Source organism: Halichoerus grypus, chromosome 14, assembly GCF_964656455.1.
Source record: "Halichoerus grypus chromosome 14, mHalGry1.hap1.1, whole genome shotgun sequence".
Classification (NCBI taxonomy): domain Eukaryota; kingdom Metazoa; phylum Chordata; class Mammalia; order Carnivora; family Phocidae; genus Halichoerus; species Halichoerus grypus.
The window spans coordinates 86,680,306-86,707,837 of record NC_135725.1 but is presented as its reverse complement, the minus strand read 5'-3'; the positions used below and the strand labels follow the sequence as shown (position 1 = coordinate 86,707,837).

Here is a 27,532-nt window from a genome sequence, read left to right as displayed (position 1 = left end):
AGTGGGAGAAGCAGGCTTCCCGCTGAGCAGGGAGCCCGATGTGGGGCTCGATCCCAGGACCCTGTGATCATGACCTGAGCCGAAGGCAGACACTTAATGACCGAGCCACCCAGGTGCCCCGAGGATAAGTTTAGAATCAAGCAAGATAACTAGTATGGAGTTAAGGGAAAAGGGGAGGAATAAAACAAAGCAAAGAAAGGATTAATTACAGGAGGGTCAGGATTAACTGGCTGGACTGAGAACAGAGAGAGTCCGCAGGTGGAGGTGTGGGGATGCAGGTTCTATGGCAGCAGAACCACCCCGTGTGATAACATGGCTGCTGTAGAGAAAAACATGAGAAAAGAGAAACACCAAGAATCCTCCCATCTTGAATAAGCATTATTATTATTTCGGTGCATTCCCTGTTGTTTTTTTCCTATGTGTCTTCTTTTATTTTTATTTTTATTTTTTTTTTAGAGAGCGAGAGAGAGAGAGAATCTTAAGCAGGCTCCACGCCCAGCGCAGAGCCCGACATGGGGCTCGATCTCAGGACCCTGAGATCATGACCTGAGACGAAGTCAAGAGTCGGACCCTTAACCGACTGAGCCACTCAGGCGTCCCTTATTTTTATTTCTTTAAGGTTTTATTTAAGTAATCTCCATACTCCACATGGGCTCAAACTCATGAACCCCAAGATCAAGAGTCATACCCTCTTCCGACTGAGCCAGCCAGGCGCCCCCTATGTGTCTTCCTTTAATGTCGTCATTGGAGTTAATGTCTTTATTGGATTTTTTTCAAATCATAAGAGTTAAATCATAAAACATGTGAGTTACAGAAAAAAAAAATGTACCCATCTCCCTGCAAAAAAAGATCAGCCTCAAACGCAGAGGTGGGTTATGACTGTGTCTGGGGCAGGGTCCCATCTGCACCAAGAGTCCAAGTGAATAGTCAGCAAATTGTCTCTAATCGCTGTCCAAGCAGACTGAGTCCCCAGCACCCGTCCTGGGTCCACTAAGATCTTGGCCTCACGGCCTCTGTCAATGTCATTTCCCCTCCTGGAATACTTGCCCACGTTCTTTCCTGGCTGACTCCCAGTACATGCATGGGTGTCTCTACCCTGTGACATTTCCCCAATATCCCAAACTGGGTGCTGTTCAAATGTGCTCCTGTAACCCACGACAGCCTTCGACCAAACTGCATTGTCCTCATTTCTTAGACCCCTGACTTCTGCTAGCAGGTGAGCACTGCGCAGCAGAGACCCAGAGGCCGTAACTCCCCAGCTCCTGGCACTGAGAGACGCAGTGTGGACAGAGGCATGACGAGCCAGCTTTCTGGAGGTTCCCCCCACCCCGAGCCTGGCTGCTAACCTCTCCACCTCCTCCTCTGCTGGAAAATGATGTGGCTCAGGAAGCTGAAAGGGAAAAGTCAGTTGAGGTGATAGCTGTGTAGGAGCTCAGACATGTGAGAAGCTCAGAAAGCCCATCCCCGTCCTGCACCCATCTCCAGTTAGATCACCAGCTCTCCCCCAGGACCTAAGAGGATGGGATCAGGGTCACATTCAATTAGGCAAATACTGAGGATGTGTGGGGTGCAGGCGCGAAAGGTGTCACTTGAGATGAATCTGACAGTCTTGTCCTCGAAGGGCACCCAGTCTGGGAAGAGAACCAGTGAAGGTCTCATGGTGTGGGGTCCAGGTTCGAAGGCCGGGGTCTGGAGTCAGACAGACCTGGGCTCTTGTTCTCGCTTGGCCACTGTGTGACTTGGACAAGTTGCTTCCGCTCGCTGAGCCTGGGATGTTGATGGAAGCTATCTGGTTGGGTGGTTGTGAAAACCTGTGGACATTCTGATGTGAAGGTATGGGAAATGGCGAGAAATGCCCCCAAATGGGAATGCACCCTGGCTCTCGTGGTCATCAACGAGGGCATGCAGATGCAAACGAATGTGTGCCGTCTAGAACGGTCTGGAACGGGGCCGGAGCATGGGCATGGGTTAGGCCAGCCACAGAGGGGCGCAGATGGGGCACTGGGAGCTAGGCACTTGTGGCTCAGACGGCAGCCAGTCCCCGCCAAATATCGAGGTGCTCACCCTCGTTTCCCAGTCCCGGTCTCCCTTAGTGGGTTTCCGCCACGTGGCTGGTTCTGGACCACTGTCTGTGAGAAGGAGTGATGGCTGCTGATCAGGGGACGAGTCGACTCAGACTTGATGTCTTCTCCCTCCCTCGGCTCCCTGCTGTGGATTCCAGCAGCGAAGCCCTAAAATGCAGGGGGGCTACCAGACCCTCATCAGACTTGATGAAATAAAGCTTTCTTGTGCTCAGCCATGGGGATTTGGGGTTGTTTGTTGAGACAGCTAATGCTAACTGCCCCACTGCATACAGTACTACTGTTATTTCTGCTTAGAGGCCAAGTCGGTGGCCTGTGGTCCACAGCTCCCAAGTGGGCAGGGACCCACACTCAGGCCCGACTCACATGGCCAGTTTTGGGAACCATGCTTACTTCACCTCATGACAGCCTGCCCTCAAGCACTGCTGTCACACCTACGATCTTAAGAAGATGTCCAGCAGGGACAGCCGGATGAGCAGCTGGGACAGTCAGAACACTTGGCGGGTTCAGTGTGAAATCCTGCCATTCTGGATTGCACCGAGCACTTGCAACACTTGTCTCACTTCTGCCAGTGCTGGTGGATCAGGATAAACAACACACAAGGGAGGAGCGACAGCTTGCCCCGGGCTGGCAGAGAGGACCACAGTCGGGACTGGAACCTTCATTGTGCTGATGGACGCACACGGGACGAATTCCTCCAACGTCGCTGTTTCACGCTCACCTCCTGCCTGCCTGTCCCCCTGACCCAGAAAGGCAATATTGCAAACCATAAACTTCAGACTTAGACTTATGCTTGAATCCCTGCTCTGCCACTTACTGGCTATGTGACCTTGGGTAAGTCACTTTGCTTCTCTGAGCCTCAATTTCCTCATCTGTACAATGGGGAGAGCAATATTCATTTCTCATGGGATGGACTCAGGCTTGAGAGATAATGGATGTAAGGTGCGCAGCACAGTACTTGGTGCTTGTTACGATCCAAGGCAGGCTCTCTTTCTCCCGGGGAAGATTAGGGGGCTACCGGAGGAGAGGGACTCCCAGTATAGAGATTCACACCAAGATTGCTTGTATGTTTATTTACAAATGGGAGACATACACACACACACAGACATCACTGGGACATTTCAGGAAACTTGGAGCAGGGAACAGCTCTTCTTCGCTGTCCGTCTTTTCTCTGGGCTCCCTTGTGACTCAGATCAAGCTCTCTAGAAAAAGGCTTCTGACGCTTCCTTGCTGGGAAGCCTGTGCGTGTGCTGGACGGGCTCTCACTGCCTCTCATGTTCAAATCTGCCTGTCTCATTGGGCTGTGGACAAAGGGCTGTGAGCCTTGGCTCAGTCATTCATATCCAGGCCAAATTCTGGATATAATTCTTTGGTGGTGACACCTCGGATCACGGCTGAAAGGAAAGAAAGAAGAAAAGATGTGTGTCTGGTGGGAGGAGTGGGAGGGAGAATGGCCAAAGGCCTGACCTACCCAGGACCCACTCTCGCACCTTCTTCTTGCTCCCCTAGTTGGCCGAGATACCCTCTTGCTACTCCTTCCAGACCCTACCACTGTGGGCCCTGCTTGGCCACCCCAAACAAGACTCACTGAACCCTCACCCCACTTGGCAGAGGAGTCAAACCAAGCTCCGCTGGACTCCACGCAGAGCACCTAGAGCCATCTGCTGAAAATGTAAATTTATATTTACATTGCACCTGGGGCCTGCTGAAAACCCTCACTCCTTAGCCTGGCCCAGGGGTCATGCCCTGGCCATTTGGTGATACCATCCCTCCTGCTCCCTCAAAGACCCTTTCTGTCTCCCAGGGGAAGGGATCTGAGAGGTCTTCCCTGACCACCTTAGCTCATCCCTACCTGCCACCCTGTTCATACCTCAATATTCTTCTCCATCTCTGGCCTGTTTCTTTTTATCTTTTTTTAAAGATTTTATTTATTTATTTGACAGAGAGAGACACAGCAAGAGAGGGAACACAAGCAGGGGGAATGGGAGAGGGAGAAGCAGGCCTCCGGCTGAGCAGGGAGCCCGATGCAGGGCTCGATCCCAGGACCCTGGATCAGGTCAGGGATCATGACCTGAGCCAAAGGCAGATGCTTAACAACTGAGCCACCCAGCACCCCTGGCCTGTTTCCTTCATAGCACTTAACACATTTTATAATTCCTTTGTTTGTGGCCTTTACTTATTGACCTTTCCCCTCCCTTCCCCCACACACCAAAACCTAAGTCACATGAGAACAGGGTCCTCCAGGTGTCTGGTTCACTAGAGTGCCCCACACCCTGCAGAGCAACACAGAGTAGGTGCTCAGTATATATAACCTCAGAGGATAGGCTGCCCTGTCCTCTCCAGGTGCCGGGCCTGGAAAGACAGGTCTCAAGCTGGGTTCTGTCTCACAAGAGGGGATGCCCTTAACCACCAGGCTACGGTCCCCTCACCTCTTTTCTCCCTGGGGCCTGATCATCCTCCTTCCTCCATCTGTATTTCCCTCCTCCTGTTACCTCCTCTCCTTCCTCGGGACCCATTCCCCACTGGAACAGAAAACCCTCCCTGCCACAGACTCCCGGATGCTGATAGGCAATTCTACAGGAAGTGCTAAACTCCTGCAGTGACCAGGCAGACATCCCAGCCCTGCACCCTGTCCCAAACAGTCACTGGGTGCTGAACGCTGGAGTGCCCACCGGCCCCAGCCAGGTGACCGGACTGAGGCCATCCATGCCTTTGCTTGCTTCCAAAGTGGACTGTCCTAACCAGCCTAGGCACACAGGTGTCTGTGTGATAGTCAGACTGTTCAAGGAAGAACAAAATACTCCTGGAAGTCACAAAGGCACCCATCTGTGACTTCCTGCCTCTGTAGCGAGTCAGCCACCTGAGGTAAGGGTGGTGTAGCGATCAGTCTGAGTAGGCCCCGGAAGACCGGGAACCACAGCCCGCGATCGAGCAGGTAGGCAAGTTCGTGCTCAACCTGCCTGGGGCTCTGAAGCAGGCTCTACACTTGAGGGAAGAGACCCCAGGGACTCCTGTAAGAGCTGCACAGCTGCTTCGGGGCATTCGGGGAGCGGGCCAGCTGAGAGGGACGGGAAGGCTGGCAAGTTGGAGGCCCAGGAGCAAAATCCAGACACCCAGGGAAATGTGGACTCCTTCCCTCCGAAGGCTGCTCCTCTGGGGTCCTGCTGCTCACCTAGTTTGCCTAGCAGCATCTGGCCTACATCCTTGATGTCATTATATTCGTGGAGCTGGGAGATGTGGTCCTCCAGTTCATCCACACTGTAGCCTCTGGGGTGGGGGGTGGAGAGAGAGAGAGAGGATCTTTAAGAAAGCTGAGGAGGATCCAAGGTTCAGAGAGTAACAAGGCATCTACTTAAAGATTTTATTTATTTATTTATTTGTCAGAGAGAGATTGAGCGCACAAGCAGGGGGAGCAGCAGGCAGAAGGAGAAGCAGATTCCCTGCTGAGCAAGGAGCTTGATGCGGGGCTCAATCCCAGGACCCTGAGATCCTGACCTGAGCCAAAGGCAGATGCTTGACCGACTGCGCCACCAGGTTCCCACAAGGCATCTATTTAACTAATGTTCATGGGATGCCTGGGTGACTCTCAGGGTCCTGGAATTGAGCCCCACATCGGGCTCCTTGCTCAGTAGGGAATCTGCTTCTTCCTCTCCCTCTGCCTGCCACTCTCCCTGCTTGTACTCTCTCTCTGGCAAATAAAGAAATAAAATCTTAAAAAAAAAAAAAACTACACAAATGTTCAGTAAGGACCTACTAGGGACAAGACAGACCCTGCCCTCGGGAAGCTTACGGTAGGGCAGGGGATCTGCCTGGCCCCTCACTCCTGGCCAATCTCCCTGTGCCCTTAGGGAGTGGTTCGCAGCCACGCTGGTACTGTGTGACCCGGGCCACAGCAGGGGGATTCACAGATGGGCACATGAGTGGCTAGTCAGAGCCCCTCCGTGTGAAATGCACATTCAAAGGCTGCTCAGTCTGTGCCACATGGCTGGAGCAAGAGGTGTGAGAAAGTCAGGAGTTGTGGAAGAGCCAGCTTCCTCCAGGCCCTGGAGAGCCCACCTGCAGAGAGAGAATGGAGTCGGTGTGCGGATGGAAGAGGCAGAGAGGGACCAAGTGATAACCTCTGCTAGGGACAGCTTTCCGCTCCCTAGTTCCTGCTCCTCCCAGGTCTGACCACACCCTACCCGAGAGAGGCTGCTGACATGCTGAATCCCTCGGCAGGGCACGGTCCTGGTTTTAGGCTAAGCTAGTGTGGCTGGGTTTCAGTTACTGGACCTCCGGTTAAAAGTTATCTTAAGCATGCTGAGGAGCCCAGCGAGACTTACTCAGATATTAACTGGGTGATCTCCTTGTCCAGCAGGTCCCTCTTCTCCTTCAGTTTCTGAATGTCGAGGTGCAGAGAATCCTCGCTGGCCCCATCAGCCTGGCCAGACTTGGGAGATGGCCGCTGAGTGGCACATAAAGTCATCAGCCAGACTGACCCATTATCCACAATTCAGAACCTACAAGTTGTCCCCAACAACCACCGCCCCCCTTCTGCTTGGTGACTGACACCCCCACCCCCTAATAAGATTACATTGCCCAGCTGCCCTTGGAATTAGATGTAGCTGTCTAAGTTCTGGCGAGTGGAAGTTAGTCAGAAATCATGTACACAAGTTCTGGGAACTGTTCTTCCAGGGAGAGGGTATGCCTTTCTCTGGCCTGCCTTCCTCCTTCCTGCTGGCTAGAATGTGGATGTAGTGAAAGAGCTGAACAGCACCTTGGGCGATAAGGTAGAACCTTGTTAAAGGTGCGGTGGAACAAGATAGAGGCCTGGGACCCTGAGGTCTGTGTAGGCCACCGTTATTTGGGGTTTTCTTTCACTCCTAGCCACACCCAATCCTAATTAAAGGGCTCATCCTGGCCCCTAACCTGACCCCAGATAACCTGCCTCACGTCTACTTCTTGGATGCTCCTCTCAAGTCTATGATGTCACTGGGCTTATAATTTCATTGGGTAACAAACCCCTTCCCTGGGGCTGCAGTTCATCTTTGCCCTCTCTGCCTCTCAAAGTTGCAAAGGCCAGTGCCCGGCACACTGCTAATCTTTAGGAAATGTGTGTTGGGTCAACCGTGTACACGTGATACAAGAAGAAGCCAAGGAAGACATGGTTCCTACTCTTAGGACAGAGGCTTTTAATCAGTCAGTTGACAGAGAGGGAGTAAGCACTATCTGCTAGGCCCTGGCAAAGGCTCCAGGGATTCAGCAATGGATAAGACATCAAGCCTGGCCCCTGCCTTCACGGAACTTATATAAAACACCCAATAATTATGTTTTTCCTCCACATATCTCCATTTAAAGCTCTATTCACATTTCATCAGGAAGGCCTTCGCTGACCACCCCGCCTAAAATGGTCACTCCTCAATGGCTCACTCTTCTTTTGTCCTGATATTTTATAACATCCATCACCACCTGACATATACATTTCATTAATAATATTCTGTTCATTGCCGGCCTTACGCCACTGGAGTTTAAACCCCACGAGGGCAGGGCCGGTGTTTTGTTCACTGTATCCCCGACAGTGCCTGGCACGTGGTAGGCACTCAATAAAATGTGTCAGATGAATGGGTGAATGACAAATAATCAATCAACTAACGACAAGCCTGAAAAGTGCTTTTAAGGTGAAGTACAGTGTGCGAAGGGAGTGTCCAAATGAGCAACTGGACTGAGTCAGAAGTGGGGGTGAAGCTTCTCTGAGGGACCTCTCAGCTCTAAAGGATGAGCAGGCATCACCTTGCTAAAGAGCTGGAAGGAAAGTATTCCAGGAGGGGACAGTATATCGAAATGGCCAAGGCAGGAGAGAGCACACACGTCCGAGGGAATGAGGGTGGTTTCTGTGTGGGGTGGGACAGGTGAGGGAGGGGATCGTGGTGTTTTCAAAACCAACCACTTGCGGTGCTGTCGGGAAGGAGGAGAGACAGAGCCCACTGGGAGAGCCTGGGGTACCACCGGGCAAAGGCCAGGACGCTGCTGCTTCTTTGAAGCTTGGTGGGCAGGGAGGAAAAGAAGGGGAAGCACTGAGAAATGACCTGGAGCTTCTCAGCAGAACAAGGTCTGCTGGGGGAAGGCTTGAAGAGGGCTGGGGTGGGGAGGAGGGCTGGGAGCAGCACTGACTTCCCCGGTGGAGGGCCAGAAAGGGGGCGGGGGGTGCACAGGCATACTCACAGGGGATTGGAAGGCCCCGCGGCAACTTTTGGAAAGTCCTGGTTGAGTCCTGGAGAGGAATCCGAGGGAAAAAGGCTGACTGAACCTAGAGTCCGCTCTGGGAGGAAAGGGGTGTGGGGAGGTTAGGAGTTGGGAAGGGGCAGTTATGGTCCAGGATCGGGGTAGGGATGCTCAAGGAAGGGGAGACTCTGAGAGGGGGAGTGTGTGGAGGGCTAGATGGGGGTAGACGTAAGTGATCTCTGGGACGAGAGAGTCTGGGGCAGGGATATGGGGAGTCAGGAAAGGGGCTGTGAAGGGATGCCCTTTCGGCCTGTTCTCCGCTCCTCGCCCACCTCCGGAGCCCTGGGGTCCGGGGTCCCCGTCTCGGGGGAGTATGCAGTGCAGGAGGGTCCAGGGCGAGGGCGGGAGAGCGGCCCCTCAGGTCCGCCAGGTATTCGGAATCTTATGACGGAGACGGCGCACGGTCAAAAAAGCGAGGTGCGCGCGCACCCTGCGAGCTCAGGCCCCGCCCCCCCCGAGGTGGGTGGGGACAGCGGCTGCGCGCTCCGCTCTCATTGTGACTCCACCTGTCCCTTGAGGCCCGCGGCGGCCTGGCCACGCCCCCTTTCCTTTCATCTTCCTCACTGACCAATAGGATTGGGGTATTGAGGCCACGCCCACCCAGCTGCTGCCTAGAAACTCTCGGGTCCCTCCTTTCCTGGCTCACTCGCACATCGGCGCGGTGACTGCCGGAAGTAATTCCGCAAGGGTTGCCGGGATCTTGATGATGTGGTCCCCCCTTCCCCCTCCCCGTCCCGGGATGTCGGAAGAAACCCGAGAGAGCAAACTGGCTGCGGCCAAGAAGAAGGTAAAACGTGCCGGGTCGCGGCTCCCTGACCCAGCCAAAGGCCCCTCCGAAGGCCGGGCAGTGGCCAGAGTCTGTGCTGTCCCTGAGGCACACAGGGCGAGCCCCTCGGCGCCCCTTGGCGCCCCCCCCAAAGTCTTCTCAGCCAGTCCCGCCCCCCGGCAGCCCAGCCCCCGCCCTCGCCCGTCGCCCCCGGGTGACTTTGGGCCGGTGACCCCCGGGATCCTCGCTCCGGGCTTGGCCCTCGCCATCAGCCACCCAGAACCGGAGGACCTGGGCTCCCCTGCCCGGTCCCGGTCTCCGAGGACCTCGGTCCCGGCCCTGCTTTCCCCTCCCCCACCGCGGAGCGGCGACTCGGGCGTCGGTAGGGAGGAGTGGAATGTAGTTACGTCACAATCCCCCTCGGAACTGTCATTAGCGCCACGAGCCCGGTGTTTGATCTTACTACCCAGTCTCCCAGTGTTTTCATACCCTTTCCGGTTTCTCTGATCGCGGCACAAATTTCCAGCTTCAAGGGACTGGGGACTATGGGACCTGGGTGGGAGAGGTTTCAGGAGCCCTTACTCTAAGATTGTACCCCATCCTTAGACATTGACTTCGGCAGTGATCACAGAACGTTGATAACACCTTGGTGACAACTGGGGAGAATGTTTTTTTTTTAGTATGGTTTCCTCCTAGGTTTCTACTGTCTTTCTTTAACAGTTTAAATCTGAATTCTCTACCTCACATTTTAATTCCCCATGATTCTGGGACCAGGGTCCCCCTCAATCGGTGGTCTTTAGAGTAAGATCTGCTTATCCTCTGTGGAACAGATCTCTGGAACCTGAACTTCATAGGTGGGAATCTTCTCCAAATCATCATCTCAACATGGAGTGTCCTAAGTGCCACAGAATAATATGGGACTGAAGCATCAGTTGTGCTTGATTCTCTTGACAGAGAAAAGTCATTTTATATTAATGTACCTAGGAATGACGTTTGCATAGATTTGTAAGATTATAATAGAATTCTCTCTGAAATGGTGGTTGGGTTGTCCTCATTCTGTTACATTCCCACATTCACTAGGTGTGTACCTTCATTGCCTTCTGCCATCAGGATACGTTGATGTAAAAGTTTGATAAGTACCAGTGTGCAACTTTAACAGATGTGTAGGAAAGGACTCTAAAGTCTGATTACTCAGATGTTTACTTTTCCATCTCCACCTCTGGTTTTGCCTCTTGGCACTTGCTGATTTCATGGCATAACCCCAGAACTCGGAGTCAGAAGACTAAGTTTAAATTCCATTATTGCCCCCCTCCTTTTTTTTTAAAGCCATGTTATCATTCCATGTCTGCAGTCGCTGAGAAATACAACACTTTGTAGGGCTGTTGGTGGCATTAAATCAGATGGCGAATATAGGAGTATATGGTAAGCTACAAAGTTGGATGTGAATACAGGGGATTATAGTTCTCGTGAATCCTGCTGCTTTTCCTTTTTGCAGTTGAGGGAATATCAGCAAAAGAACAGCCCTGGTATTCCTGCAGGAGCGAAGAAGAAAAGAAAGATCAAAAATGGGAGTAGTCCAGAGACAACCACTTCTGATGGTTGTCACTCTCCCGAGGAGGTAAGTATTGGCTGGCCAGGCTCCTGGGACCAGGGTGCTCAAGGGGCAGTAGAGGGTGATGGTTAAGATTGTGAAGGAAGTGTCAGGTACAGGTTTGAATCCTACCTCTCCCTTTGCTGGGGATAATGTCCCTGCTAGGGATATATTTCCACATCAGTAAAATTGGGGTAATGTTATCTTATTTACACTTGTGACACTGGAATGAGATGGTTGATTTTTTTTTTTTTTTAAGATATATTTATTAAAGAGAGAGCTGGGGGCGTGGGGGCAAAGGGAGAGGGAGAGAGAGAAAATCCTCGAGCAGACTCCCGGCTGAGCACAGAGCCTGACATAGGGCTCCGTGCCAGGACCCTGAGATGTGACTTGAGCCGAAAGAAATCAAGAATCGGACATTTAACTGACTGAGCCACGCAGGCCTGGCACAGGGCCTGGTGCAGGGTAAACATTCAGTAAAGGGTAGTGGTATTTGACGTACTGATCTGGTGACTTTGCTCATCCCCAGCCTCAAAGGGGAAGCCAGGCAGAGAGCAACCATGTGCCATCACGCTGTCCCTTTAGAAAGCAACAGAAGAGGCCCAGGGTGTAGCGAGGAGAGCCCCAAGCACTTGGGTTAGGTGACATTGAATTTTGAGTCCATCTTTGCCACCAGCTTGCTGGGCGACCTCAGGAAAATCATTCCTCCCCTGGGCCCAGTGGGCTCATCTGTAAGATGATATCGTTGGAGCAGATCAGTGTCTTTCAGACTTCTAGCTGGAGCCCCTTGTCCAAGTGAACCCTTCCTCAGAAGTCTGGTTTTTAAAATGGAGATGACATTCCTGTCAGATTCGTCCCCAGCATCCTGGGCCTGAGGAGCGGGTCTCATGAGTGTCTTAAGAAAACCGCTGCATCGGGCCGGTGACTGCATTCTCTGTCTCGTTCAGGGGACTTTTCCCTCTGTGTACGCTGATTTCTGCCTCCAGCAAGGCAGCTGGTGGCCGTTTGGGAAGGCGGCCCGGGCCATGGATTTGTTCCCCTCTCTCCTCTTCCTCCTTCCCTGACTCTCTCACCTCTCTCTAAGCCACTTTCTCTCTCCCCTTGCCCTTGTTTCTCCCTTCTCGCCGCCTGTAGATTCAGGACATCCTGAAGGTGCTGGTGTCCGACCTTAACCGCTCCAATGGGGTAGCGCTCCCCCCATTGGACAAGTGGCAGGTGAGGTAGTGCCGAGCCCCCTCTCTGGCTTGCTCTCTCCCAGCTGTGCATGCCCCAAGGCTTCTCTGGTTTGGGGGATACTTTGCCCCTGGCTTATTTTATGTTGCTGTCATTAACCCTCAGCCTGTTCATGTCTGCTTTTTTCACCTGCTTGGTTGATTGGCTTGTTTTCCTTGCCCCCCATCTTTTATCATCTTGAAGAAGGTGAGACACACCCTGAAGTTTAAAGGTAATTTGGGAGAGCTTCCAGAGCAGGTGTGTGGGATCTGGGCTTTTCAAGCCTTGAGTATGAATACCCAGTGGCGTGTCAGCCTCGGAGAGATTAAATAAAAGCAAACCTTCAGGCTTGCTCTTTGGGCACCCGTCCCCAAGTTTGTGCTCTCTTTGAATTGGATGACTTCATTTTGGTTTGAGAGTAGGGGACTGTGGGGTTAAGACGAAGGGAGCGTACATTATAGTTACAAGGATCGAGGTTATTTTTTCAGAGGAATTAACTGTAAAGCACATGAGATTAACCAAACAGATGAGCAACCAGGACATCCCGCCCCTGTTGTCTTTTATTTTCTATTTATTTATTTTTAAAGATTTTATTCATTTATTTGACAAAGAGAGGCACAGCAAGAGAGGGAACACAAGCAGGGGGAGTGGGAGAGGGAGAAGCAGGCTTCCCGCTGAGCAGGGAGCCCGATGCGGGGCTTGATCCCAGAACCCTGGGACCATGACCTGAGCCGAAGGCAGACGCTTAATGACTGAGCCACCCAGGCGCCCCCTCCCCCATTCTCTTTTAAAAATCAACTGGACATTTGGCTGTGTATTCAGTGGCCCTTGCTAGGGGAGGCGGTTGGCTAGGTGCTCGAGAAAAGAGGTAAAACCAGGTCGAATGCACACTGAGGGAAGCAGACCCTACTGCAAGAAGCAAAGGTAGACTGTGGCAACGTTCCAAGTGCCCAACTGAGGGCAAGGTTGGTTCTAAATGGACTTGAGACTGGTTTGAAGATTACAGGTGGGTAGCATTTATCCAGATGGAGAGTGGGGAAAGTGGGAGTCCCAGGCAGAGGGGAGGGTGGGATGCAGGTAACAGCCAGCATTGTGAGCTCACAGAGCATCTCCCAGAAAGGGAGCCTGGGTGGGTTTTCTGGACATGATGTTCACACTTTGTCCTGGGACACCGGCCAGGCTGGTGTTGGGGGAGGAGGGTAGGGCTGAAATGCGGCCAGGTCCTGCAAGAGATGGGCATGGGGAGAGGGCGGGGACAGAGCTCTGGATGCTGGTGCGAGAGGCTTTCACCCACTGGGACCACTCATGCCCAGGTGGTCGGGTCTGTCCAGGTGCTGTGACTCACATTGTGATCTCAGAGGAGCTGCTGAAGGGCACAGGGAAGGGAGCCCAGGCCTAGAGGACTCCTGAAGCTGGTATTTGCCCTGAGTTCTAAGATTCTGTGCCCACACCCCTCTGTTGTCCTGGAAACGAAGACCCAGATCTTTCTTGTGGTTTTTAAATCCTCTCTGTATCAGTGGCTGTTTCCCACTTAAGTTTTCTGTTCCCGCAATGCAGGCTTGTGGTTACAGGATCCTGAACAGAGCTGACAGCATTTCCAGAAATGGGGAATCATGGAGAAATAAAATTTTAATGGAATGGGACAGCTGGGGGAGTGGAGAGTGATTTTTTAAATACTCCATTTTGCTATAAGACCTAAAATTGTGAAATAACTGGGTTGATCTTAAAATCGGCGTGTTACATCTATTTAAGTCCTCAGAAAATTACTTTTTTCCTTTTCTGAACGTTCTTGTGTCTAGTGCTAGGGATTCGTGGGAACCCAGGATGCCAGGAGGCACCCAGAGCTTGCCAGGGCCCAGGGCTAGAAGTGCCCACCTCCCCCAAAGTCTCAAGCCTGGCCAGCTGCTGAGCCTCTGCTCTTACCTGGGAGATTCTATTGACAGGTTGGCAAGGCAACGCCAGGTCCCGGGGTCAAAGGTCACAGCCTGGACAGTAAACATGCAGATTGCTTGATTCATCCTCAGCTTCCTGGGCTCTGCAGCACTAGCTCTAAGGAGGGCAGTAGAGTTGACTTTTCAGAGGCCAGGGCTGAGGGTCCAGAGGACAGCCAGCCCTGGGTCCCTCTTCCTTCCGGCCCCAGCCTCGCTGGCCAGGCCTTGGCTCCCTAGTGTGCTCCCCTCTTCAAACTCAAGCTTGTCGGCCATCTTCCCTATCTCTCTGCTCATCTTTGCTCCTCATCAGACATGAGATCCGTAGAGCTAGATGCCTGGGCTGTGTCAGGCCTGAGCCCAGAAAGAGGCTGGGTGGGGCCCTGGTCAAGCAGGTGGGTCCAGGTGGGGAAGAGGGAGCCGTTTCTCCATGGGTCCTTGTCCCCAGTCGCAGGATTGTTCTCCAGGATACCAAGAGTCAGAGGGTAGACGTCCTAGCTCTGGTTTCTCACGTTGGTTCTCAGCTGGGTAGGTGTTTCGGAGCTAGGAGGTTGGGGTGGGGCTAGTGGCCATGTTTTTCTTCTTCCCTGCAGGAGTAGGGTGAGGCATCTAGTTAGGTAGTTTCTTTCCCAGAAAAGGCCTGAATTGGGCAAATACAGCCAGTAGTTGGGGAAAGGAGGGGGGAAAGGAAAAGAGAGCAGGGAGGAAGGAGGCAGATAGTGGCATTGGCCACGTCCTTCATCACCACCACCCTCTGCCTGGCAGGGCCCAGGGTGAGGGTCACTCTGGCATTCCAGAAGAACAGTGCCTTCCTTCTCCCTGACCGGGCACCCCTGTTTTCCATCTGCTGTGGCTGCTGCAGGTCAGAGCCTGATAATGTCTCTTGCTGAGCTCCACGGAGAACAAGGCCCCCATGTTGAGGAAGGAGGTCACACAGACCCTGCTTTGAGCTTTGGCCGTCCAGAAGGCTGCAGAGCGGCCCTCAGCTTGGGCGAGTCATGGCCGCACTCCAGAGTGGCTCCCAGCATGTGTCACTGTCACTCTGACCACAGCAACACCTGTCCTGCCCGCTCTGCACTCCTGCATCCGTGGCAGCAAGGCACCTTCTTACCCGCATGGCCCCTAACCCCCTGCTCTGTTCTGTGACAGGCGCCCAAAGACCGCGCTGCTCCTGCCGCACCAACTGTTGATGACACCGTGTCACCTGATGGTGTCCCTTCCCGCTGTGCTAGTCCCCCCTGTGTCACTAGCATGGCGTCAGTTCAGGTTTGTGCCTCCTCACCCTTTGCCTGCCGCCCCACTCGATGTTCACCCCCTCCTCCTCCTCAGAGGACTGGACCTGCTTTGGGTCCTCTTCCCCTTTCTTCAGGGAGCTTGGTTCCTTCCGGAGGACTGAGGTGGGGGAGGCCGAGACCAGGTCTTTCCTTGAAGTCTGGGGAGTTGGCAGGTTGTCAGAAGGCGCTTGCCTCCCCCCACCCCTGGGTGGTCTTACCAGCAGTTGAGTGACCACCTCATGTGTTTCTTCCTGAGCAGAGTCATGATGCAGAAAATGGCCCTTTCCTCATGGATGAAAGCAAGTGAGTATCTCCTACGGGGGCAGCAGTCCCTAGGCCAAGGGAGGCGGGGTAGGCCACTCCCTGCGACCTCCTCTTTCCCATTGAGCCTCCTGCACCCCTGACTCCCGTGTTCGTCCCCAGATGTGTGTCATCTACCGAGAGCCTGCGACAGCTATCTCAGCAGCTCAATGGTCTTGTGTCTGAGGTACCCCAGGAATTGAAACCCAAGGTGGGGGGTAGATGGGGGGATATGACAGAAAGAATGAGGCGAGGTTCCCAAGAGGGACGGAAGAGCCCGGGAGCAGCCAGCTTGTTGGGCAGTGTTCAGCTCGGCAGGACTCCTCTGAGTCATCTTTGAAGCTCCCCAAATTGAAGGGGTTGGACCTCGAAGCTGAAGCTGGTTATGTCATTTGATCCCTCTGCAGGAAGCACAGAATGAGAGCTGCCTGGGAGGGGACGGATGAGGGGAAGATAAGAACCAGGAGGAGTTGGCACAAAGGGGTTAAGCAGAACAGTGTGCAGCTTAATGGGCAGGCCAGGGAGTCGGACGGCTTAGGTCCTGAGTGGGGGGCAGAGCGCACCTCCATGTGAGCCCTTTCGTGTCTCCTAGCCTTCATCCTACATCAATGGAGAGGGCCTGGCATCATCTGCTAATATGAAGGATCTGGAGGTAAGTGGGTCTGGACCGTGGCCCAGTCACCCTGCAGGCCAGCCCCCCCCACCACCTCCCACAGTGGGGGCTGGGTGCCCCGCTGCCAGCTGAGACAGCCCAGACAGCCCCCAACCCTAATGACTGCTCTCTCTACCTCTCCCCCCGCCCTCGTCCAACTCCTCCTCCTCCTCCTCCTCTGCATGCGCCTCAGAGCCGGTACCAAGAGCTATCACTAGCCCTGGATTCCAGCAATCTAACAAACAAACAACTCAGTAGCAAGATAGAGGAATTGGTAAGAGTCCAGTGGGGTCCCCTGATTCCACACTGCCAATCTGGGGCTCCAGTTTCTCCCTGGGGCTCTGAAGAAAGGGACTGGGGGCCCCTGGTGCCAAGGGAGAATGGGGTGCCGGGGGGCCTAAGTCTCCATTGGAGGGACCCCGGAGCACGGAGCATGCAGCATGGCTCTCTGTGGCTGCCCTCTTTGCCTCCTCTCTGTTCTCCAGTCACCCCTGCTTGGATCCTCCCCATACTTGCCCCGGGGCTCTTGCCTCTGGAGGAAGCACTGGTTTGACTGGTGCGCTCCGGCCTTGACTCTCAGCCCCTAATTTGCTCCATCTTTCAACTCGGACCAGTCACCTTTCCTCTCTGGGCTTCCGTTTCCTGAGGAGGTAGAATTAGAGGTGGCCAAGGTCCCTTTTAGCTCAGAAAATCAGGTCCTTCTCATTCCTGTATCCCTGCTATTAAGAACAGAACCTGGCCTGGTGGGGCATGCTCAGTAAATATTTGTGAATGAATGCACCCTTCTGAACCACGAACCGACAGAAGGGTAGTCTAGTCTCACTTCTCAACTCCCATTTCTGGAGGTTTAGGTCCTTGTCCTTTCATGGGCATCTGGATCCAGACTCTCACTTGCGTAGCTGTGAGCAAAGCCACTTAAGACCCAAAGTCTCTTTCCTTGGGAGCTTGAGGAGAGTCTGTCAGTTCATGTCCCCATGAACTTTCCCTTTAAAACCCATTCCTGGCCCCTGCCCATCCTCCGTCTTGGTGTGGGGAGGGTAGTAAAGGGGGACAGACTGAGTTACCTTCCTTTGACTCTCCCCACAGAAACAGCAGAACCAGGAAACTTTGGATCAACTGGAAAAAGTAACGTGATTTCTTTGCTGATTACATGGCAGATGGGTTTGGGGAGGATTCAGATGTAGAGGCCCATTCTCATCTTGGTCTGCTCCTAGCCTGGAGGAATAAAAGGCCCCCTCGTCCCCCACCCCTTCCCCATCCCCTGCCCCCCCTCTGCTGCCCCCCCGCCCCCCCGATCTGGCCACATTGTTGAGCCTGTCCTGGGCTATCGGTGGCATTCTGGGAGCGTTGCTGTTTCATCTCTGCCTCCTCCCAGTCAGGGATGTTGTGTGTCCCCTTCCTGCAGGAGAAGAAGGAGTTTGAGCAGAAGCTTGCAAAGGAACAGGGCTCTCTAAGGGAGCAGCTGCAGGTGTGTGGAGCCGAGGTCTCCCTCCCTCCCTCCAGGAGACGCTTCCTTCCCTCCTCTTCAGCGCCCCTTTGCCTTCTCTCCCAAAGGTTCACATTCAGACCATAGGAATTCTCGTGTCTGAGAAAACTGAACTACAGACAGCCCTGGCCCACACACAGCAGGCGGCCAGGCAGAAAGCAGGTGGGGTTCTAGACACCCTCCCATCCCTCAGCCTGGCATGTTGGCAGGCCTTGGGTGGGATTCCTTCCTGGGTTCCATTTCAAACTCTGTCATTCCAGGAGAGTCTGAAGATCTTGCTAGTCGCCTGCAGTCTTCCCGCCAGCGCGTTGGAGAACTGGAGCGCACCCTGTCTGCTGTCTCCACACAGCAGAAACAGACGGACAGGGTAAGCCCGGCATCGGACCCGTCCGCGGGAGGTGCAGCTTCCCCGACAGGTCCCTTCCACGTGATGGAGTGTCTTACTGCCCAGAAGGCAGCGTGGGCCCTTTCTTCCTGCTTTAAAGTTGTGTGGTTGTTAGAAGAAATGCAGGGCTGAGCTGGCTGTCTTGGCGGAATTGGCAGTGGTGGGGGCTGCTTTCTGGAGCGAGCACTGAATGCAGAGCCCAGAGCCAGAGAGCCAACCCTGCTGGTCACTGGCTATGGGCCTTGGCCGAGTACAGGACAGTACTTTTAGTATGTTACCATTTGTGTAGGAAGGGAAGCATGTGTGTAATAGATAGAAGGTGCATGAAAGGATTTATAAAAACCCAGGGAGAGGAACGGGGTAGCTCTGGGAGACCTGTCACCTCTGTACCTTCATGAGTGCTGGGCCTATGAATAGATCATTCAAAAAAGAGACAGAAGATCCCAATGCAAATTTAATTCCACTCCTTGGATCTGCTCCCCCACCGCAGGGAGAAATTGTGGGTGAAGAATCAGACAGACTGGATGTTTAATTCCAGCTCTGCTGGGGATCGCAGGCAAACGACTTCACCTGTGACAATCTGCGTTCACCTGTAAAACAGACACAGTCGTGCCTGCCCCATGCGGTGGTCGCAAGGCTTGAACGCGATCCTTAGCCTCGTGCCTGCTGACTGGCTCAGGGAAGGATCAGTCACAGCGCTTACCTGCGCCTGGTGGCAATGCCGCGAGCTCCGTCCGGGCCTGCGCTGGCCAGCCGGGAATCTCTCCCACCCTGCCCGAGCTCTTTTCCGAGGCAAATGAGAGCGTGGGCTTGGAAAGGCTTGGAACGAAGCGTCAAGGGTAGCTGATAGTCCGCCCTCCGCACCCTCCCCCTGCCCGCGCCTGACCTCGCCTTTCTGTGTTCGCAGCACAACAAAGACTTAACCAAAGAGCGAGATGCCCTGAAGCTGGAGTTATACAAAAACAAGTAGGATGGCTGGGGGCTGGCAAGCGGGAGGGCTGTGGGAGCAGGGACGGGGGTCCTACGGGTTAGGACCCGTGCAGAGCTGGGCTCTGGGCCCAGCGGTGCCACCAACGCAGGCCGTGGCCTCAGGCCACTCAGGTCTTCTCTCTGGCCTGCCACTGGGGACTCTCGTTCCCCGGGGTCCCTTCCGACGCCCCTGTTCTGTGGCTCTGTGGCAAGTGTGGTGGGTTGGTCACCAGAGGGCTCCTTTCTGTTCTGTACTTGTGTCTTTCCTCGCTGCCTGTGGCCACAGCAAAAACAACGAGGACCTGAAGCAGCAGAACTCGGAACTGGACGAGAAGCTTCGAGTGTTGGTAAATGAGAAGGCGGGCATGCAGCTCAGGATGGAGGAGCTGCAGAAGAAACTGGAGATGTCGGAGCTCCTGCTGCAGCAGGCAAGGCTGGAGCCCCAGGGAGCCTGAGCCCCAGCCGGCCGGGGCCGCCGTCTCCCGGGATTGTCGTGGGCGGCCTCCAGCCACGAGCTGGAAGATTTGGATCCTTGCTCTGGCCCCGCCACAGAATCCTGCTCCCAACACTGATCAAAATCTACAAATCGGGGCCTGGCCCAGATCTGTGGAATCAGAATCTCAGGGGGAGGGCTTTTTTATTTTTGTTTTTTAAAGCATCCTGGGTGAAAACCATTGTTGTATGGGTGGCAGGCATAAGGCTAGCCTGTGAGTCCGTCTGCTTCCTCCCGGAGGGCTGGCCACCAGGGTCAGGGAGCTCCCCTCCGTCAGTTTCTTCACACCGAGCCATCCTCTGCCTTCAGGTCGCTTCCCTCGGTGGGGCTCTTACCTCCCGATCAACACAGGAAAAATCTTGTCTCTTTCCCAAGACAGACCTTCCGATACTGGCGGTGGGGCGGGGCGGGGTGCGGATTCCTTGTCACTCTCTTGTCTTTTCCAAGCTACACGGCTATTGCTCATGTGGTCTGTCACCCTCCTGATTGCTTTCTGCTGGATATGGGACCGGATTTGTTAGAGCTCCAAATTTGGTCTGGCCTGGGCAGCAGACAGAGTTCTCTACCCATCCACCCGTCTGGCCCCCCATCCGCTCAGCAAGTGTTAATTGAATGTCGCCTCTGCGGCCCGTCCCTGTGATGGGCGGTCTAATAAATGGCCTGCTAGAGATATAAAGTGAGGACTTGGAAGTTGATGGACGCCCGCACTCTGTGCCCTGACCGCCCCAGTTCTAGGACCTGGACCAGTTTGTAGCCTTATTCACTATAACCAGAAAAGGATCCGGAAGGATATACACCAAGTCGGGGGGATTGGGAGCTAGAGGAACACTTACAATGAGTATTTAGTTAACAGAAAGCCTATGGATGCAGTACTAATAACGTGAGCATAGAGATCTTCATCGATCCCAAGTTGTACGTTATCCCAGCTCAGACGCTTTTGCGGGGGGGCCTTGTGTGGTACAGCCTGGGCTCCCCACATCTAACCTTTTCATCTTTCATTCTCCAGTTTTCTAGTCAATCGAAAACCCCTGATAGCAGCCAGGAGTTACAGCAGGCCCTGGAAGACCGGGCACAGCTGGAGGCCCGTGTGGGGCAGGTGAGGCCTTGCAGAGCGAGGGGGGCGAGAGGAGGGTGACCCCAGGTGCCCAGGAGCCCACGAGGCACAGGGACAGCCCCTGCTAACTTCTGCGCCCCTTCTTGCAGCTGAAAGATTCACTGAAGCAACTGCAACTGGAGAGAGACCGGTATGCAGAGAATCTGAAGGAGGATAATGCCATTTGGCAGCAGAGGATGAAGCAGATGTCTGAACAGGTGAGACGTGACCTTCGGCCCCCCCACCTTAGGTCATGTGATCTTTCCTGGGCATCCGTAAAATGGGAATCCTGTCACTTGCTGTGTGCAGCCAAGGGGGGGAGGGGTAGAGAGGGCGATGGTCCTCCCTTCCCGCCCCCCACACGCCCCGCGCCCCTGTGCTTTGGGCAGATGCACAAATTGAGGGAAGAGAAGGAGCACAGCGTGAGTCAGGTGCAGGAATTGGAGGCCAGTGTGGCCGAACTGAAGAACCAGATAGGTAAGCTGGGGCTGGAGGATCTGGGAGCAGGATTGGTGGCAGAGGGCTGGTGAGGGTGCCTTCGGATGCCCCTAGGGATGTGGATGGATGGAAGGGGACTGTGGCCAAGGGAAGGAGGTTTATACCAGGAGTTGGCCAGTCCGGGTAGAGCGCCCACTGGCAACCACCCAGAGTTGTCTTGAGCATAGAAACCTAAAGAACTCTATCCCAAAGTGTCTTGAAAGATTGCACGTCCCATGAGTGTGAGAGGACTGTTAGCCAGGAGGCCAAGGTTTGGGGTGACGAGGCCCAGTTAGAAGTTGTGGACCAAGAAGAGGGGGTTTCGGGAGGCACAGAGGTGAGAGGCCCCTCCTATGCGCCCCATCTCAGCGGTGCCCCCAGTTCCGGAGCCCCCAGCCGGGCCCTCGGAGGAGGAGCAGCGGCTCCATGAAGAGGCTGAGCAACTGCAGAAGGAACTGGAGATCCTGGCGGGGCAGCTGCAGGCCCAGGTGAAAGACAACGAAGGTCTGAGTCGCCTGAACCAGGAGCAGGAGCAGCGGCTGCTGGAGCTGGAGCGCGCCGCCGAGTGCTGGGGCGAGCAGGCCGAGGAGCGCAAGCAGATCCTGGAGAGCATGCAGAACGATCGCACCACCATCAGCCGCGCGCTCTCCCAGAACCGCGAGCTCAAGGAGCAGCTGGCCGAGCTGCAGAACGGCTTTGTCAGGCTGGTGCGCGGCCCTTCCTCCCTGGCCGGGTCACTTAACCCCTCTGGGCCTCTGTCTCCCCACCTGTAAAACTGGGGAGTGGGGGTATGGACCCCACCTGACATGGTCCCCGTGAAGGCACCCTGTGAGCTAGAGAGCCCTGCTCAGATGAGCTGTGGGAGGCGGACGCCACGTCCTGGGGTCTCCAGCTGCGCCGGGTGGCCGCTGACTCCTCCTCTCTGTCCAGTCCAACGAGAACATGGAGGTTACCACCGCGCTGCAGTCGGAGCAGCACGTCAAGAAGGAGCTGGCCAAGAAGCTGGGCCAGCTGCAGGAGAAGCTGGGGGAGCTGAAGGAGACGGTAACCCCCGCGCCGGCCGAGGAAGCCTGGGGGACAGACACCCGCCTGGAGAGTGGGAGGCTTGGCCAGGACAGGCAGCTCCAGCCGGGGGGTGGGGGGCACGTGACTCCAGGGTCCTTCCCAGCCTGCCTGCGGTGCAGGCTCCTCCTCGCCCCCTGCTCTCTGACTTTACGAAGTGGGTGGCCCTGGGCCGAACGAAGGTCGTCGTCGCCGCGGCCAGAGACCTCGAGCCCCTAACCAGAGGGCAAGAGACGGTGTGCGGTGGGCAGCTTCTCGGATTCAGCCCTGGATGCTGCCCCCAGCTCCACTGGTCACTGTTCGCTTCTCATCTCTCAGCCTCGGTGTCCTTTGTCTAAAAGGGAGATTAGCATTTTGCTCACGGAGGTATTGAGGATTAAGGGAGAAGCATGCCTGTAAAGTGAGGCATTCAGGGCGCACTTAGATGTCGGTTGGCGCGCTTTGATTTTCCACTGAAGTTAAAAAGGAGGGCTGTCATGAGGTGTGAGGCCGGGTGAGGGAGGTGCGGGGCTCTGGGCGGGGAGGGGGGCAGTCACTTTGGTCCTGGAGCGAGGGAGCCAGGGGCCCAGGCGGGCGGCAGGGCTAGCCCCCCCTGCCCCCCTCCCCCCATCTCCCCAGCCTGGGCTCCGAATCCCGCCCCCCCAACAAGCCACGGCCACCACGGCCTCAGTCCCAGGGTCTTCCCGCAGGCGGAGCTGAAGAGCCGGGAGGCCGAGAGCCTGCAGCAGCAGCGGGACCAGTACGTGAGCCACCTGCAACAGTATGTGGCCGCCTATCAGCAGCACGTGGCCGCCTACCAGCAGTTGGCTTCCGACAAGGAGCTGCTGCACAAGCAGGTCCTGCTGCAGACCCAGCTCATGGACCGGCTGCAGCACGAGGATGTTCAGGTCAAGGTGGCGGCCGAGAAGGCCCGCCAAGAGTTAGAGGAGATCCAGGTGAGGGGGTTCGAGTGCTGGGCCCCCAAAGGGAGGGCCTGCCACCTGTGTCCCTTCTCACTCTTTCCTGGCCCCTCAGGGACGCCTGGAAGCTGCCACCCAGCAGAACCAGCAGCTCCAGGCCCAGCTGAGCCTCATGGCTATGCCTGGGGAAGGTAAGTGGGGGTGCCCAGGGGAAGGGGACAGAGCCCAAGGAAGAGGGCGACTTTGAGCAGCACCGAATTGAGTGCGAAGGGACCTTTAGGACAGTGGCTCCTCTGGGGACGGGCTGGCCCGAGGTCGCACAGGAAGGCGGGGCGGAGCCGGCCCCGAGCTTTCCTCCCCTGCTCGCTCCACTTCCCCTGTTGGGTCGTCTGAGGAGTCTCCGGCTGCCCCGACAGGAGACGAACTGGACAGTGAGGAGCAGGACGAGGAGGCTGCCCGGCCCAAGCTGAGCATGCCGGAGGGCCTGGAGAGCCGAGAGGCCATGGTGAGCGGACCCCCGTCGTTGCCCCTTCCTTCCCTGTCCCGCCTTCCTGCTTCCCTCTGAGGTCCCCTCCCCGCCCCCGCCCCCCCCCCCCCCGGGCACCCTTCTTGCCTCTTGGTTTGCCTCCCTCGACTTCTCTTGACCCCCGATACCCCTGGGAGCCAGTGGTCAGCTGTGGCACCATCCTTGAACCACGGGTGGGCCCACTGAGGCCGGGAGAGGAGGAGCTCCTCTCCGCCCCCCTGCTCACCCTGAGCAGCCCCCACCGAAAGCACGTCTTGCCCGCAGGTGGAATTTTTTAACTCGGCCCTAGCCGGCGCCGAGGAGGAGCGGGCCCGGCTGCGCGGGCAGCTGAAGGACCAAAGGCTGCGCTGCCGACGCCTGGCTCACCTGGTGGCCCCGGGCCCGCGCGCGCCGGAGGAGATGGCCGCGGCCCCCGGGAGCGGGGGCGACAGTGTGCCTGGGGAGACCCACCAGGCCCTCCAGGCGGCCATGGACAAGCTGCAGGTGAGCGCATCTCCTGCGGCTCGGCCGGCAAGGGCGGGCTGGCTCAGGCGGGCTGCCGCGCCCTGACCCCCGCCACTCTGGCCGCAGAGCCGATTCATGGAGCTCATGCAGGAGAAAGTGGAGCTGAAGGAGCGGGTGGAAGAGCTGGAGCATCGCTGCATCCAGCTTTCTGGAGAGACGGACACTATTGGTGAGCGGGAGGGCCAGCGCCCGGGGCCGGCGCGGGGCAGGAGCTCTGGGATGGGGCGGGAGCCTGAGCGGCCGCCCATCCACCCTCCCGCAGGAGAGTATATAGCCCTTTACCAGAGTCAGAGGGCGCTGCTCAAGGAGCGGCACCGGGAGAAGGAGGAGTACATTAGCCGGCTGGCTCAAGACAAGGAGGAGATGAAGGTAGGGGCCCTGCGCGTCCCTGGGAGTGGGGCGGGCAGGGGTGGGGCTCGCGGGGGCTCAGCACCTCTCCCTCCAGGTCAAACTGCTGGAGCTGCAGGAGCTGGTGCTCCGCCTGGTAGGCGAGCGCAGTGAGTGGCAGGGCAAGTTCCTGGCCACTGTCCAGAACCCTGCTGGGGACCCCACTGCAGCGCTTGGCGATGCCAATGGCCAGGGTGGTGAGTAGAGCCCTCGGGGGCGGGTGGGTTGGGGGGCGGTGGGGAGAGCTCGCACAGCACTCAGAGCCCTGCCTCTCTCTCCCCCCGAAGATCTTCGAGAGGTGAGCCTGGCCGACAATGATAGTGTGGCACCTCCCCACGGAGAGGCCCTGGTGGGCCACAGTGCCCCTGAAAACCCCACCGCACAGCAGATCATGCAGCTGCTGCGTGAGATCCAGAAGCCCCAGGAACGCCCAGGCTTGGGCAACAACCCCTGCATCCCCTTCTTCTACCGGGCTGATGACAATGACGAGGTGAAGATCATGGTGATCTAAGCACCTGTCACCAACAAGCAAAATCTGAAGAAATGGGGCCGGGGGCTCTGCCCCCACCCTGTCCCTACCACCCTATCATTCCTTCCCAGTTGCCCTTTTCTCCCTACCCTAGCAAGATAGAACCCCTAAAGGGGTATGATAAGCCCCCTAATGGGGGGAGACAAATCGGTGCAGTCCTTCATTCAGAGGGGCTCATGCATCCTCTATTCAGAGGCACTTTGGGGCACAAGTGCCCCCCTGTCCCGCTAGACGACTGGGCAGCACTCTCCCAAGCCTCTCTGAGGCCCAGCAAAGGCATATATAAGCTGCTGGCGGGGTGGGCTCCCCCTCAGTGTATATACTGTACTTCTGTAACATTTTGTATATTCTGGGGATCGGGCGGCCCCTGTCTCATAGCAGAGGTTGGAGCTGGCAAATGGGGAGCAAGTTCTATTAAATATTTGGGGAATGGGGACACTTATTTATTGATAGCGTAAGACAGAGGAAGACAGAAGAAGGAGGCGGGGACGGGGTTCTGCCCTGGTGATTCGACTCCTATGGGTTTGCTTTTTATTTCAGAATAAAAGGATTTAGCCATACTTGGCCTTGTGTGTGCCTGTTTCCAGTCACTGGCCACCAGGGGCTGGGGTCTGTGCTGTGGGCATGGAACAGGGAGGAGATCCTGCCAGCAGAGGGCAGGCTTCTGGATTGTGCGAAGCCCCAGTGTGTCTGAGCCTGAGCAGAGCTGTTAGAGGTGGGCCAGGCCTGTCACCCCCATGCTGCTTGGGGAAGCCTGGGGGATCCCAGGGGCCCTGCCCTGGGATTCTCAGGGGGCATTCCTGTCCTAATAGCCCAGAGGCTCAGAAGCCTGATCTAATCCTGGGGAGGGAAAACAGGGTCCCAGCACCCAATCCTCCCTCCAGGCCGAGTCGGTGCCCCTGCCCCCTAGTGGGCAGACCAGGCTTCCCAGGATGAGAACCCGTGAACCCCCAGGTGCTTTCCCAGTAGGCCTTGCAAAGGATGGGGCCTTTTACCGCCACTCCTTACAGCACCTGAGCAATGGCTGGGCCCTTGCCCACCCCTGCATCCCAGTGTTTAAGACTTCCCCTTCCCCTGAACTCCACAAAGAACACAAGCCAGCAGAGGGCAGTTTCCCATCGTCCAGAAGTGGGTTTTATTCTCAGCCGAGAGACAGCAAGCCCGGTGGTAGAGAGCCACACAGCTGCCAGGACGGCGCCCCCCGGGCTCGCGCGGGGGAGGGACGGAAAAAGTGGCTGTCCACAGGCCGGGCAGGACAGGGAGGCTCGTCAGTGGTGGCACACTTTGGAGAGGGGGATGTCAGGGTGACAGTGTTCCCTGGTAGTTGGGCCACAAGACTCCTCAAGGACAGCATGGTGACGGATTCCCAACACTAGAGGCGAGGCTGTGGTGGCCGGGGGGGGGTGGGGTGGGAGGTGGTGTGTGTGTGTGTGTGTGTGTGTATTTATAGTTATTTATAGAATGGGGTAGGAGCAATACCACGGAGGGGCACAAGTGTTCACCAACATCACGCCTGGATGTGTCAGCTCACCACTACAACAGACTAAGTCACAGATGAAGGGGGGGTGCTTTGGGGCTGGGGAGCCACTGTTAAGTCACAGAACAGCCGTCCAGGCAGGCTTGGAAAGGGAGGTCTCCGAGGAATAGAGGGATCTGGTTAGAGGTCGAAGGGGGGCCTGGGGCTCTCAGGACGGGATGGACTTGCCTGACCCGATCGGCTGGCAGTTGGAGAGAAAGCAAAGAGAGAACGGAGAGAAGGAGGGAGAGAAGTGGTAAGGCAAGGGCAGCCAAGCCCGGCGGGGCAGGAGGGGGGTGGCAGGGGGAGAAGACGAAGCTGGGGGTGTGGGCGAGGGTTCTGGAATGGAGGAGAGACAGAGGGAAGGTGGGAGGAACTGGAGGTGGGTGGGGGCCACAGCTTCCCAGGGGTCTGGGGGGGGGAGGCCGGGGCGGCCCTCCCCCTGCCACGCACGCCGGTCTCTCATACACCACCAGGCAGTGCACCCACAGCTCCAGGCACATGCTCGGCCCCCCCTGTCTTCCAACGTACTGGCCCGGGGCCACCCCTAGCCTCGGAGTGTGGGGCCATGAGCCCCAGGCCACAGTCACCAGTCCTCACGGAGAGAGACAGGAGGAGAAAGAACACTGTTTGAACCAGGAGGGCAAAGCTAAAAGGATGGCTGGAGGGGGCACTGGAGGCCCCTCTGGGCGGGCAGAAAGCCCGGAGTCCTCAGAAGGGACCCTGGGGAGGCGGGGAGGTCAGGCAAGCCGGATACCAGTGGCCACAGGCTTATAAGTCTAAGAGGGGAGCCTCAGCTGGTCGGGGGACCACAGGTCGCGTAGGTGAGGCTGGGCCCTTCCTGCTGGGGAAAAGCAGAAGAGCAAGAGTCAGCGGCAGGGACAGAGTGGCAGGCGGGTCGCTGGGTGACTGTGCGGCCCAGCCAGGGTGGGACCCAGAGAAGCTGACTTGCCTAGGTCGGTGGACACTGTGGTCCCCTTGGCTGAAAAGCGTAGGTCACCCCAGGAGCACCAGGCCCCAGGGCCATGAGCCTGTGGGCTGGCTATGGCGCTTCATCTGGGGCCAAGGACGCTGTCATTTGTCGTGCCTCCACAGGCATGACAATACCAAGGAGGGAAGGAGATGGCCTCCGTGACCCTGC

The 27,532-nt window shown here is 56.3% G+C and overlaps 3 protein-coding genes across 24 annotated transcripts in view; 1 reads left to right on the top strand and 2 right to left on the bottom strand.

The window, feature by feature from the left end:
* Positions 1-3,138: 3,138 nt before the first annotated feature.
* SWI5 (SWI5 homologous recombination repair protein) lies at positions 3,139-8,996 on the bottom strand. The gene is made up of 6 exons (XM_036118012.2): positions 8,993-8,996; positions 8,615-8,723; positions 8,283-8,331; positions 6,404-6,525; positions 5,254-5,348; positions 3,139-3,475 (listed from the first exon to the last, which is right to left on the bottom strand). The coding sequence occupies exons 1-6, from the start codon at positions 8,994-8,996 to the stop codon at positions 3,411-3,413; spliced, it is 444 nt and encodes a 147-aa protein (XP_035973905.1). The 3' UTR covers positions 3,139-3,410.
* On the top strand, positions 8,975-25,435 carry GOLGA2 (golgin A2). Of its 5 annotated transcripts, XM_036117872.2 has the most exons (27): positions 8,975-9,129; positions 10,604-10,726; positions 11,834-11,914; positions 14,989-15,105; positions 15,373-15,416; positions 15,537-15,600; positions 16,006-16,065; positions 16,259-16,339; positions 17,152-17,190; positions 17,471-17,533; positions 17,620-17,713; positions 17,812-17,918; positions 18,844-18,902; positions 19,192-19,333; positions 20,405-20,494; positions 20,602-20,709; positions 20,881-20,968; positions 21,338-21,675; positions 21,899-22,012; positions 22,720-22,965; positions 23,045-23,120; positions 23,346-23,434; positions 23,720-23,938; positions 24,026-24,128; positions 24,222-24,328; positions 24,405-24,543; positions 24,634-25,435. In XM_036117872.2, the coding sequence occupies exons 1-27, from the start codon at positions 9,046-9,048 to the stop codon at positions 24,855-24,857; spliced, it is 3,099 nt and encodes a 1,032-aa protein (XP_035973765.2). In that variant the 5' UTR covers positions 8,975-9,045; the 3' UTR covers positions 24,858-25,435. The 5 variants fall into 5 exon arrangements, with proteins under 5 accessions (XP_035973765.2, XP_035973780.2, XP_035973798.2 ...); XM_036117887.2 differs by lacking the exon at positions 11,834-11,914; XM_036117905.2 differs by lacking the exon at positions 14,989-15,105.
* Positions 25,436-25,986: 551 nt separating this feature from the next.
* DNM1 (dynamin 1) overlaps positions 25,987-27,532 on the bottom strand; it is a 43,942-nt gene continuing 42,396 nt past the window's right edge. For 8 of the 18 annotated variants that reach the window (XR_013443855.1, XR_013443854.1, XR_013443853.1 and 5 more), the window contains one exon: positions 25,987-26,593. Coding sequence is in view for 6 of the 18 variants with exons in the window: in XM_078061835.1 (XP_077917961.1) it covers positions 26,533-26,593 (61 nt within the window). In the remaining 12 variants the exon portion in view is untranslated. Of the gene's footprint in view, positions 27,236-27,532 lie in introns of all 18 variants that reach the window. The other 10 variants (XR_013443850.1, XR_013443852.1, XM_078061844.1 and 7 more) reach the window with 2 other exon arrangements.